Source organism: Narcine bancroftii, chromosome 6 (genome assembly GCF_036971445.1).
Source record: "Narcine bancroftii isolate sNarBan1 chromosome 6, sNarBan1.hap1, whole genome shotgun sequence".
Lineage (NCBI taxonomy): Eukaryota > Metazoa > Chordata > Chondrichthyes > Torpediniformes > Narcinidae > Narcine > Narcine bancroftii.
In genome coordinates, this window is record NC_091474.1 from 136,953,787 (window position 1) to 136,967,720 (window position 13,934).

At 43.9% G+C, this 13,934-nt stretch overlaps 1 protein-coding gene across 4 annotated transcripts in view; it reads right to left on the reverse strand.

The window, feature by feature from the left end:
- Nucleotides 1-13,934, reverse strand: part of fbxo25 (F-box protein 25) — a 165,070-nt gene that overhangs the window by 129,735 nt on the left and 21,401 nt on the right. For all 4 annotated transcript variants that reach the window (XR_011340330.1, XR_011340331.1, XM_069886165.1 and 1 more), the window contains exons 4-6: nucleotides 12,021-12,113; nucleotides 7,906-7,999; nucleotides 45-229 (exon numbers count right to left, since the gene is read on the reverse strand). Coding sequence is in view for 2 of the 4 variants with exons in the window: in XM_069886165.1 (XP_069742266.1) it covers nucleotides 45-229; nucleotides 7,906-7,999; nucleotides 12,021-12,113 (372 nt within the window). In the remaining 2 variants the exon portion in view is untranslated. The remainder of the gene's footprint in view (nucleotides 1-44; nucleotides 230-7,905; nucleotides 8,000-12,020; nucleotides 12,114-13,934) is intronic.

The window sequence follows — 13,934 nt, forward strand, 5'->3', positions numbered from 1 at the left end:
AAGCAAAAAAGAAGCAACTAATAAAGCAGTTTTATTATTCCTACCCTGGTAATCTTCAGATTATTTAGCTGGTGTTGCCAATTCAGGATAGTTTCCATACGGTAAACCCAGATATTAATATTTCCAACAAGGACACATCTTCCCACCTCACGGATCAGAATACAGATTGCAGAACCCAAATCCTGCAGAAGGGTTTTGATTAGTCGAGGATTCTGTTGGTCTTCAATAACTGTAAACAACAGGGTATACTTCAATCTGCACCCAATCAGTTAAAATATAGAGAAGAATTTCAGTACACCAGCTGAGCACACCAAAATTACAAATAATCTTTTTTCAGCTTCAGGTTTATTTCAAGTTAAGATTGAGACATACATTTTATTTTCTTAACTTGTTACAGATACAATGCAGTGGAAGCTTTCCAACATGGATTTGCTATAAAACTCTGGCAAGTCTGGAACAAACTTTAAATGAAGGGACTAACTGAAGATCAAATAAAAATAATCAAGAGGACTTGTTTGAGCTCACTGAAAGGGAACTTTCTGTTGAACTTGGTTCTTGTATACAATTCCAAAAGTGAGAAGAGGATTCCAGTAATGATAAAGCTCTCCCTAACATTCTGATCAGCACAAAATCATGACAAAGTATTTAATAAAAGATGTATCCTTTGATTATTTAATTACTAAAATTATGGTGATAAAAATTTTCAAATATTCTCAATGCTTTTGTAAACACAAGCTATTTGATAAAAGCATCCTGGAAACTAATTTGGCAATAAATGAAATTTGCATCTTTTACAGCACAAATATCTAACAAGGAGCAATTAGAAAGGCACAAAAACTGCAGATGCTGTAACCTTGAGTTAACAAAGAGAAGTTGGAGGGACAAGCAGACCATGGATAGAAATGGTTTCAGGTTCGGACTCTTTATCAAGACCAAAATAGAGGGAAATCAAGTGTATCAAAGGGAGAATAAAAGTTGGGGGGGGGGGTATGGAAAGGGGAGGAATGGGATAAAGGAAGATCTGGGCAGAGGCCAATACGTGATAGGCTATTAGAAAGAAGAAGGTTGGAGAAGTGGAGACACTAGTAGAGGGGCAAATGAGTTAAAGTGAGAAAAAAGTAGGTTTAAATAAAAATGGAAAAGTGGAACGGGATCTAAAATTGGAGAAATTAATGTTTATGCCAGTCATGGTAGAAAGAAGAGCAAAATAAACCTAAGAACACTAACTAGCGGAGATTGCTTGGGGAAACGAGAGAGAATATAGCTCCAAATGGAGATTTTTTTCATTATTGTTATCCACAGCTGATGTGTCTGAGGACAGGAATGTTATTCCTTTATTTAACCAGGATAGTGGGATAACCCAAAAACTACAGGACAGTGAGGCTTACCTCAGTAGTGGAGAAATTAATGGAAAACATTCTAAGGCATAGGATTAATGTACATTTGGAAAGGTCATGACTGATGAGGGATAGCTAACATGGCTTTTTACAGGGCAAATGTTGCCTCACTAATTTGATTGGTTTTCTTTGAGGAAGAAATTTATAGACATCAATTTTAGTAAAGCAAGACAAAAATCCCATGTGGTAATCTGGCCCAGAAGTTAAAACACACAGGATCCAAGGCAAGATGGATAATTGGATCCACAATGATCTTAGCAAGGAGGAGGCAGAGATTAATTGTGGAAGTGTGACAGTGATGTGCAGTTGGATATAAATATAGGAGGTATGACTGGCTTGCTTGTGGATGACATAGATAGTACTGTGGATCATGTGAAAGGCTGTCTGAGACTATAGTGGAATATAGATCAAATGGAAAGATGAGTGGAGGGTTGGCAGATGAGATGTATTTTCTCTTACTTCAGCAAAGGCATTATGGGAAGTCAAATAGGGTAAGAACATAGATAATAAATGGTGGCAGGCTACAGAAATGTCATGCTCGCTTTATAGTCTGGTTTGCAACTTTACAAAGCGCTGAGCATTGATCGAATGCTGTGCTGGTAACCATTTTATAGCAAGGATATATTGGACTGGAGGGGGAAAAGAGAGTAAGAGTGAGAACACAGAGGAATTTCACCAGGATGAGGCCTGGTTCAGAGGAATTTTATATTGGGTAGAGATTGGCTGGGCTCATTTTCCCTGGAATGAAGTCGACTGAGGAGTGACCTAATAAAGGAATAAAAATGATAAGAGACAGAGATAGAATAGATAATCAGATTATTTTCCCCCACATTCGGGTCAACAAACCAAAGGTGGGACAAGTTTAAGATGGAGTGAGGAAATTTTATTGCTACTATAAATCGAAAGAAATTGGCAAGTGACAAATTATTTTGGTCTTGTATATAGCAGATCTTCAATACCTTCCATTTCAAATTGCCACAAAACCACTCTACAACTAGGATGGCATGGTTAGTGAAGTGCAGTGATTCTTAACCTTTTTCTTTCCATTCACATACCACTTTAAGTAATCCCTATGCCATCGGTGTTCTGTGATTGGATTGCTTAAGGTGGTATGTGAGTAGAAAGAAAAAGGCTGAGAACCACTGGTGTAGTGGTTAGCACAATGGTGATACAGCATCAGTGACCTAGATTCGAATCTGCCGCTGACTGGAAGGAGTTTGTATGTTCTTCCTGCAAGTGCATGGGCTTCCTCTGGTTCTCCAGTTTCCTCCTACATTGCAAAGATGTAATGGAATTGGTAGATTGATTGGTCAGATAGGTGTATTTTGGGGTTGTGGGTTTGTAACCTGGAAGGACCTTTCATCATGCTGCATCTCTAAATTAAAAACATGAACTGCCAAGGTAAGTTAAGGTTACAATTAAAAATAAACAATCACTTCCTGCGGACTGCAATAGATTCAAAATTTCTTAACACTGTAGTGTTCACACTCCCAAGAAGTGTGAAAAGACACACACACGAGGAGTCGAAGTCGAAGACTGATTTATTGCGCTGGCAGCTCTGCTTATATTCACTTCTTGCTGATGATGTTGGGAGTGACGTCGTAGAAGCGCCAATCTCCAACTGGGTGGCATTCCCACCATTGCTTGCTGTTTCCCGCCATGCAGTTGGTCATCTGGGACAAAGATCGTTGGCCCCTGCGGGATCTGGTGGACGCCACATTTGTCAGCCATTTTATGTACCAAGTCACGTCCTGGTTAGCGGGCTGCTACACGATGCCAACCAACCCAGAAAGAGTGATCGAAGCAGTGTTCGCCAGTTTCAGTGGCCTATCTCCGTGACGTGGGGGCTGTGGGGATACCAGCTGGCTAATGTCCAGGTGTGCTGGTTCGAGCTAGTCATGAAAGTCTCTTCCTTTCCGTTGACATCCAGCACACATGTCGACTCATTGTGTCTAATTACTTTATACGGCCCCTCATATAATCATTGCAGAGGTATTCAGTGTGCCCCCCTCCACACGAAAACCTACTTGCATGTTTCTAAGTCTTTGGGGACGTAGGTTTTGGCCTGGCTGTGCAGCAGAGGCTGTGGAGGTGCTACAGTGTCCAGTATTTTCCTCAGCTTAATCATGGAGACTGTGGGATCCTCCAGGTCTTTGGTGGCAGCAAAGAACTCCCCCGGTATTGCCAACGGTGCGCTGTATACCATCTCGGCTGCGGAGGCGTTTTGGTGCAGTGAGGATACCCAGGTGAATTCATCCACCTAGTTTGGACCCTTAAGTGATGCCATCAAGGCTCCCTGTGGAACCGCCACACCAACCCAATGGCCTGAGGATGTTAAGCCATGGTATAGTGCAGCTGGGTTACCAGAAACTTGGTCAGTACTGCCCAGAGCCTCAAAGGGAATTGTGTACTTCTATCAGAGGACATGTGCTCCAGGACTCCAAACCTTGACACCCAGATGTTAATCAGTGCCTTGGCACAGGTCTTGTTGGTTGTATCGGCCAGCGGGACTGCCTCCAATCACGTCATGGAGCTGTCAATCATGGTGAGGAGATATCTCACTCCATAGGAGACCGGCAGTGGCCCTACAATGTTAATATGGATCTGGCTGAACCGATGCCGTGCTGGCTCAAAAGTCTGGGGTGGGGGCAGGGGGGCCTTGACGTGCGTCTGCCCTCTGGATGTCTGACAGAGCACACAAGTCTTGGCTCACTGACTGACCTGTTTTTGGAGGCCGTGCCATATGAACCTACTGGCCACCATTTTAACATAAGCTCTGATGGCTGGGTGCAATCTCCATGCTTCCGGCACGATGGGGCGAAGTTTTCTGATGGAGACATCACAGAGAAGTACTTGGTTGCCTGGTCGAAGCCGACATCCTTCAGCTTGAGGCTGGACATTGTTGTTCTGTATGCCAGGATCTCAGGATCCTCCTGCTGTGCCTTAGCTAGGGTGGAATTCTTTATTCCCTGGGACAGGGCCTGGATGGACTATCGCAGGGCAAAACAATGCATGGCCACTATGTTGGTCTTACCTATGATGTCTTGGATGTCCTTGGTGAATTCAGACACGATGAGAGGTGTCACTGCTGCCTAGCTGACCACAGGTCAGACACTTGGTGTAAGGCAAAGGTCAACGGTTTGTGGTCTGTGAAGACCTTGAATTGCTTGCCTTCCAGAAAATACCAGAAGTGCCTGACTGCCAGGTACAGGTACACAATCCTTTATCCGGAACCCTTGGGGGATAGTGTGTTCCGAATTTTGGATTTTTCTGGATTTTAGAACAAAAGCCAGCTGCCCCAGATTTAAGCCCACCCAAATTGTGCAGCCATATCCATCCCCTTCTAGTTGCACCGGTGTCTCTCTCCTCCTTGCCCGCGTGAGTCACGCTGCTGTCTCTTGCCTGCCTGAGTCATGCTGCTGTCTCTCTCTCCTCCCCCCTGCCAGCCCGAGTCATGCTGCCATCTCGCTCCATCCCGCCTGCCTGAGTCATGCTGCCGTCTCTCTCCCACCCACCCAAGTCGAGATGCCATCTCTCTCCTCCCTTGCCCGCCTGAGTCACGCTGCTGTCTCTACCCCGGCTGCATCGCGCTGCCGTCCCTCCCCCCACCCGCATTGCGCTGCTGTCTCTCTCCCCCGCCTGAGTCATGCTGCCATCTCTCTCCCCGCCCGCCCAAGTCACGCTGTCGTCTCTCCCCCGCCCGAGTCTCGCTGCCATCTCTCTCTCCTCCCACCCCTGCCCAAGTCACGCTGCTGTCTCTCTCCCCCCGCTCGAGTCATGCTGAGATCTCTCTCCCCTTGCCCACCCGAGTCATGCTGCCATCTCCCCTCACCATCCAACCTAGTTGCACTGCTTGATTGCTTTCTCTCTCTCTCTCTCTCCTTCCCTCCATTGTACCTGCACCAGGAAAATAATCCTGGTTTTTGGAGCTTTCCAGATTTTAGATGTCCAGATAAAGGATTGTGTACCTGTACAACGCTAAAAGCTCCCAGTCAAAAGTGCTATATTAGAGTTCGGGTTGCTGGAAGTACCTACTAAAGGCAGCCTGGGACTGCCATTGCCCTTTAATGAATTGTAGTACTCCCCTATCGCTGTGCTGGAGGTGTCTACTGTGAAGGCGGTTTGCGCCTCTGGCCTGGGGTGTACCAGAAGGGTGGTGTAAGCTGGAGCGTCTTTGGCCTTCTGCAATGCCTCTGAGGCCCCATTGTCCCAGGTAATGTCCTTACCCTTCCCTGCCAAGAGCGCAAAAAGGGAGCACATTATGCAAGTCTTTGCTGGTACGAATCAGTGATAAAAGTTAATCATATTCAAATTCTTGCAACCTTCAGTGTACGGGGCTTGGTGAAATGCCAAATGGCCTCTACCTTTTAGGGCAAGAGTTTTGCTCCATGCCTGTTGATCTAATGCCCCAGGAAGTCAATTGTTTCTAACATGAAGTAGCACTTATCAGGGTTTATAGTTAACGTGAATTCCTGAAGCCAGGTGCACAGTTGCCTCAGATGGGCCGCGCGCTTTGTGTTGTTGCGACTGGCGATCCGCATCAGCCTCTGGAAGGTCTTGGCTGCTTTCTTAAGTCCAAAGGGCATTCTCAGGAATTCAGTGTCCGAAAGAGTTAATGATGGCGGTTTTAGGGATATCATCAGGATGGACTGAGATCTGACGATAGCCCCTGATGAGATCGACTGTTGAAAACACCCATGCCCCTTGTAAGTTAGTGGTAAAGTTTTGGATGTGTGGCACAGAGTACCTGTTGGGTGACATGGCCTCGTTGAGGCGGCGATAGTCACCATGTGGCCTCAACCCTCCAGCTGCTTTCAGAACTATGTGCAGGATGGGGGCTGTCGGAATGCTGAACTATCCCTAGATCTTCCATTTTTTAAACCCCCACCCCCTCCCCCCAGCAAGGGTGAGCTTCTCGGGGGGGCATGGTAGCGTGCCATGAGATGGAGCTGGGAGCTCTCAGTGAGGATATGGTGCCTTACCCAATGTTTTGGCTCGGCAGTGGAAAACTGTGGCGCCACAAATGTAGTTTGAAAAGTCCTAGCATGCACCAATCGCCACCCATTAAGGTTCACCAGCAGACAATGGGCTCGCAGGAAGTCTGCTCACATGAGTGGTTGTGTCACTACTGAAATCGTGAATGTCCTCATGAACCAGTTGCTGCTGAAGCAGAGAGGGATGTTGCGGGTGCCAAATGTTCGTATGGTGGTTCTGTTCGCTGCCCTCAGTGCCAGGCCTGGTTTGCCATTACGGGCATGGTATGCTGAAGGGAGGGTGGGGTGGGGAGGAAGGACACTTATTCGGTGCCGGTGTCCACGAGGAAGTGCCTTCCTGACAGAGAGAGTCCCACATGTGGAGGAGGCTGTCACATTGGCCAACAGCTGCATCCATCAAAGATGGTTGACCATGGAGTTTTCCTGAAACGTGTAGGGTGGGCAGCATAGATAGGCCCCCGCACCGCATCTTTGATAATAGAAATATTGTTGGGGTGGGGGGTCATTTTCCTCTCTGTTTGCTGTGGCCTTGTTGTCAGTTGTGTGCAGGGCCTAACGACCTGCTCCACCGAAGCGCTGTTTTCTTTCTTTGCTCTCCAGAGCATGTCTGCCTGGGCTGCGACTTTCCTGAGGTCACTGAAGTCCTCGTCAGCGAGCAAGAGTTGGATATCTTTGGGCAGTTGCTCCAGGAAAATCTATTCGAAGAACAAGGAAGGCCTGTGTCCCTCAGCAAGGGCGAGCATTTCACTCATGAGGGCAGATGGGGGCCCTGTCCCTAAAACCATCCTTATGCTGCAATCGGGTAGCGTGCTCGCACCATGAGAGCCCAAAGGTGCAGGTTAATAGGTCCTTGAGGGCATCGTATTTGTCTTGCTCTGAAGGCTGCCGTAGGAAATTGACAAACCTTGCTGCCGTCTCCTGGTCAAGCAAGCTCACCACATAGTTGTAGTGTATGTCGTTGGTGTTGATCTGTTGAAGGTAAAACTATCCTCGGCTTGTTCAAACCACACGTGTGGGTGTGAGAGCCAGAAAGTTGCCAGCTTCAACAAAACCACGTGAAGAACTGTTTGTTCCGTCATCTTCAGGTCCAACTGCTGGTTGGATCTGTCAGGATCACCAATGTAGCATGTGCACTACGGAGAAGTGTGAAAAGAAGACACACACATGAGGAGTCGAAGCTGAAGACTGATTTATCGCACTGGCAGCTCTGCTTATATTCACTCCTCGCTGCTGACGTGGGGAGTGATGTCACAGCAGCGCCTATCCCCCACTGGGCGGTGTTCCCGCTGTTGCTCAGTGTCTCCCACATGAGGTTGGTCACCTGGGACGAAGGTCGTTGGCCCCCATGGGGTCTGCGCGTTTGCCACATTCATCGGCCATTTTGTGTACCAGGTTGTGACATGGTTAGCAGGCCACTACAATACCAAAATTGAAGCAAGTTGCTCTTAAATTAATTTCTTGACAAGAAGAAATTTATGGTACATATTTAACTTTTGCAAGATAATACAATTTACCTTTCCATACAATTTTTTCCAAAATATTGAAGTAATTCTTCTGTGCAACTCCACTTAAAGAGGTTAATTGTGAGTTTGCTATAAGCTGCAGAAGCTGTGAAATTTAAAAAAAATTAAAAATAATCAATGCATTGGACTTCATTACAAATTATTCAAAGTGCACACTTGTAAAAATTCAATCAAAAAATACTTTCTCAAAGTTTAATGCTTGCACAGTTAATTACAGAATAATTGTACACTAATTCTCAATGTAAGAGTTAAACAATAAAGTATAACAGCACTGATTTACCCCAGCTTATACACAATTAAAGAATACACTCACTTGTTTCTCAGCACAAAAATGGAGTCGACTTTCTTTATTCTCTTCAGACGCAATACTGCATTCTTCCAAACATCACCCAGTCAAACTTTATTGATCTTCTCATTGGCTCACTGCCACATGGATGACCCTGACACTCTCACTCTCCTCCTCCTGTGTCTGAGATTCAATCCCTGTATACTGATGCTTAACACACCCACACATGCATGCTTTTACTCCTGCACATGACTTCGCTTGTGCAATTGCGGCAACTGGCACTGCTCCGATGCAGTGAAGTACGAGAATGAGACAAAAGTCTGCAGATGCTGGGGTTGAGTGCAATACCCAAACATGCTGGAGAAACTCAGCAGGTCATGCAACATCTATAGGAAGTTTTTTTTTGTCTTTTATACTCCTATCTGTATCCTCTTGCCTGTTAGCCTGTACTCCTCCCTAGGCTCCGTCCTCCATCCTTTCCTCCTCCCACCCCATCTCCCAACCTCTGTTCAGACACCTGCCTGTGTTTGCTTATACCTGACAAAGGGCCCAGGCCCAAAACATTGGTTACATTTACTTCATCTGGATGCTGCATGATCTGCTGAGTTTCTCCAGCATTTTTGTGTATTGTATTCAGTGCAAGTTACTTGGAGGCAGTGATAGCAAATGTTTTTGTGTTAAAAGCAAGCCAAAAAGAAAATAGCTTAAATTTTTTAATACTTCCAATTGCAATGCATAAAAAGCAAGTGCCTTTTGCTCGAGATATAGAGATGAAAAATTCAATTTATTGCTCTTTGTGCTAATGCGCAATAATATATGCGCAATGCACACCAATTCCACAATCCAGCACTAGTTTAGTCAATGAAACAGAATCATAAAAAATGAACACTTAGCAGTACTTGTAGTGGTCCAGACCAAGGATTCACAGATTTATGGGGCCACAGCTTTGCAATTCTCCTCCATAGGGTACTACTGCACTACTGCCCAGCCATTTCTCCCGATGATCCCTTGCAGGTTTAAATTGCCCATAGAATGGGGTCAGTAGCTATCTTCAGGAAGTCTGGCACCCAAGATGGAGGGGTCCAAGTCAGCAGAGATTGTCGGCTCTGTGAACCAGCAAATTGGGAGGTGACTCTTCAGGGTAGGAAACTACAGCAATGTACGAGGTTTCAATTCACAGTTCAGTAGTTATTGACCTTACACCAGGCCACAGGCTGCTGGTGTCTGGGTTCTGCTGTTGCGCAGAAGGACTTGGGAGTGCTTCTGCATGAATCACAAAAAGTTGTTTGCGGGAGCAACAGGTAATCAGAAAGCAAATGGAATGTTGGCCTTCATTGCTGAAAGAATTAAATTTAAGAGCAGGATATTCTGCTGCTGTTGTACACAGAACTGGTGAGGCCACACCTGCATACCGTGTGCAGTTTTAGACTCCTTACTTGAGAAATAATATGTAATACACAAACATGCTGGGTAAACTCAGCAGGTCACACAGCATCCACAGAAAATAAAGGTAACCAACTTTTCAGGCCTGGCCCCTTCATCACCTGATGAAGGGCTCTGGCCCGAAAATTTGTTTCTTGTTTATAAGAAGGATAAAAAAAAACTCTGCTATTCTGAATCAATAACGGAGTTTGTCATTGTCTCGCATTTTGCATTGCTAGTCAAAGTATTGCTTCTCTGTCCAGATAATTCAAACATCAAATTATTATCGGTCTCGGTGGTTGACCAGGTAAAGGTGTTCTTCTTAAAGCTCTATGAGCTCTTTCCAATACCAAGCCTCCATAAAAAAATTCTTGCCCTTATACTTGTGGGATCCAGTCTTTAAAAAAACGAAGAGGATCTTGTCTTTCCATTCCTTCTGGCAAACCAACTATTTTCACATTATTCCTTCTACTTTGATTCTCCAAGTAGTCTATTTTCCTCTCTAACTCCTTCTCACTTTCTTCCAATTCTATAACTGATTTTTCAACCTTCAACAGTTTTTCTGTGTTAGAAACCACTTGCTGTTTACATTCCAAAAAAGCAGACTGAAATTTTTTTAAATCGTCATGAGATGCTTCCACACATGCTTTAACTGTATTCAATTCTGAACTTATACCAGCATTCATTTGAGCCATCTCATTCTTTAAAGGTTGAATGATAGCATTTAACTGCATACATTATAACTCAGAAAAGCTCAGCCCTGCTTTCTCTATGTAGTGGCAGAACCAGGTAACTGCAGCTCCTGCTGCAACTCAACGAAAGGCATTTTACTGCAGGTCTGGACTCCCAGCGACAGCACCCTGACTCCCTCAGGGGGTCGCCACTGGTTTCCCCCCGCAGCTCGTTATTTTTTCGCAAAATCACGGAGGAAATCGATATCTTCAGGTTGAAATGCTTCCTGATGCATTTCAAACAATGGAGTCGTCTTCCTGCGTGCTCCCTCCGTTAAAATCGAGAGGCTTCCAGAATCGGGATCCACCTTTTGGGAACACGCACCTTCCTCCAGAGAACAGGTAATTCCACCGCCATCCTTCACTTGGTGAGTCGTAAACATTTTTTTTCCAGCTCCCACAGGCAGTCTTTGTGGTTTAGACACTGAAGTTAAACCTGAAGCTGTTACAAGTCGTTTAGGCCCCAAATCTTCAGCACTTCGAAAATGTAACTTCTTCTGCACTTGAGGTTTAATATTTTTAACATTAATGGCCATAATAGTTCAATTCTTTAAACTAAAATTTAAAAAGTTTAAACTTGAAAACAAAGGGTTAAAAAAACGGGTACTTAAAAGTCTGGCCAGAGAGGTCGAGATTACACATCTAGACTCTATGTCATCTTGCCACGCCCCCCTGTAGTTTCCTACCCTGAAGTCACCTCCCAATTTGCTGGTTCTCAGAGCCGACAATCTCTGCTGTTTATTTGTCACAAAATACCCAGTTCAGTCAGAAGCATACAGTATAACAGCCTATCTTTAACATTTCAAATAGCCTTCAAACTGTCTTTAAGCTTTTTACATGTGCTTTCACAGTCTTATCCCTTTTCTCTGATGGGAAAAAGGAGAAGAGTGTGTCCAGGTTGTGAAGGGTCTTTTAGTATGATAGCTGCCTTTCTGAGGCAACTGGAAATATAGATGGACGAACTTCAACAATCCCAGTGTCATCTGCAAACTTTCAAACTTGTCAACTGTTAGTAATAACCTGTTACGATTGCTCAAAGAACCCCTTTCACTGTACAAGGTATAATGTGACAAATAAACTTTAAAATGATAATCAAGCAACCAACAGCTCTCAGCCTCAAGAATCTCTCACCATAAACCATTCTGGGATCACCAAAAGATCAGTCGGCACTGTTGAATCACCATTATTTTTTGCACTAACTCCAATTATAAATATTCATCATCATCTTATAATAATTACCTCTTTTTCTGTCTCACAGCACTTTATGGTAATTTAATTTATACTATTGTTATTGACATATCTTACAAACCTATGTGTCTGCAGCAAGCAAATATTTTGGTGCATCTGTACATTGTACTTGTGTATATATGATAGTTTATTGCCATTTCATACCATACCAAACAGCAAGTCTTTGGGATATGGAAGAAACTAGAGCACACGGAGAAAATCCATGCAGTCACAGGAAATAAATGCAAACTCAAACTGGCAATGCTAGAGGTGAGGATCGAAGCCAGGTCTCTGGTCCTATGAGGGAGCAGCTCTATTAGCTGTGTCAGTAAAAGGAAAACAACTGAAAGAATTGTAATTTCATCACCATAAGGCTTTTCTCAATTCAAAATGCAAATATGCTCTCTGCAGTATTAATGCAGCTCAATAACATTACGTACTTTAACAACATAGTTGAATCTTCTCATGTCTAGAATTGCACTTGAAAAATCCAAACGGTTAAAAGCTTCTCCCAGTGTACAGTAACCATGTCTCTAGAAACAAAATCAGAAGATTTAAAAAGACAGACAGAACATATAACAGCACAAGAAACCCACAATGTCTGTACTAAACATGATGCCCAAATTAGTTTGTTAGTTTAAGACTTTGCTACCTGTACATGATACATATGCATCTATTTTCTGCACATTTTTGTGCCTATCCAGAAGCCTTGTAAACACTACTATTACATCTGCTTCCACCATTACTCCTGGCAGCCCCATCCAGGAACCTATCACTTACTGTAAAAAAACTTACCCTGGTGTTACAAGCCCAGAAAACCCCAAAACCCAGCAGCAATTGATATTCACCAAGACAAATGGCTACTTAAACAAACGTGGCTTTTAATCATCTTTAAACATGAAAACAGAATCACACTTTAACTTATCACTATTAGCTTAACCCCCTTCTAATTCTCAGCACGGGTATATAATGTGTGTGTAAGTTCAGAAAAGTTATTTGATTCACAGTCCATTCTCACTTCTCATTCCTCCAAGTTTACTGGTTGCAGGCAACTCTTAGACTGTGCACAGAATTTAAAATTTATGAAGTTCACCAGGCTTTGGTGCTTGAAAGGTAAATGGTTACCGCTCAGGAAGGTTCTTTTCGGTTTTCAGAGAGAGATTTGTTGTTCCCGGATACAAACTGATCCCTTTTCATCAGCCATGTCAATGTCTTGCCAAAGAAACTTGCCCCATCAGGGTTTACTAGATGATAACCTCATTCTTTCAGGTTACCACAGAGTTTATTTTTGTTTCCCTTGTTTCAAGTGAAACACTAGGCACCCAGTCCTCTCCTCTTGTATGGACAACAAAGGCTTTGACTAGGTTGAACCAAGCACTCACAATCTGTCTTTAAAATGGGTTTTTTTCACAAGCTTGTCAGGTTCCAGTCCCAGTTGCTGCTGAACTGCAAAACAGAAGAACTTATCTCTCTCTCTGAGAAAAGCCTGTTTGACTCCCTCTCTGCTTGCAAAAAAAAACACCTGACCCTCTTAGAACAGCAAGCTGCACTCCAGACAGCCTGCGGCTCCAGACCTAATCCTCTGAGTTCTTTTATCTGTTGCTTTTCAAAACAACAGTCCATTAGTGAAGTCCCTTGGGCATTCTTCAAAGTTTTTGCAAAGGTTCTTGCAGCTGGACTGTCCAGCTTGAGCAGAGCTCCAGTATTTTAAATGAGATCTGTTTTGAAATGTTTGTATGTGACCTACACTAAAAACCTTCCCCAATTTATCTCCCAAGATCATATCTATAATCTGTCACAGTGGAAAAAGATTCTGACCACTATTGATACCTCATATAATTTTATAAACCCATCAGGTCTCCCCTCAGCCTCCAATGCTCCAGTAAAAAACAGTCCAAGTTTGTCCAACCTCTCCCCATAGCTCATACCTTCTAATCCAAACAGCTCCCTAGAAAATCTTTACTATAACCTTTCAAAATGCTTCACATCCTTCCAGTAAAAGGGTGACTTATGTGGCCATTTTCAATGTGCTACAGATCTGGACCATAAGATCTCTGCATACCAATTACGGTATTTTGAGTCCTACCATTAATTATATATTTTCCTCTATATTTGACCTTTCAAAGCCAAACACCCCACACTTAAACACCATCTGCCATTTTTTAGCCAAAATCTGTTACTGATCCATATCCTGTTGTATACATTGATAGTCCTCTATACAGTCCACAATTCTACCAGTCTTTGTATCTTCTTTAAACCGACTAACCCACACACTAGCATAAATGCTTTGGTTGAAAAGGTATGCCACAAACAACTGGTGTCCCAATACCACTCCTGCAGAACACCATTGGTCA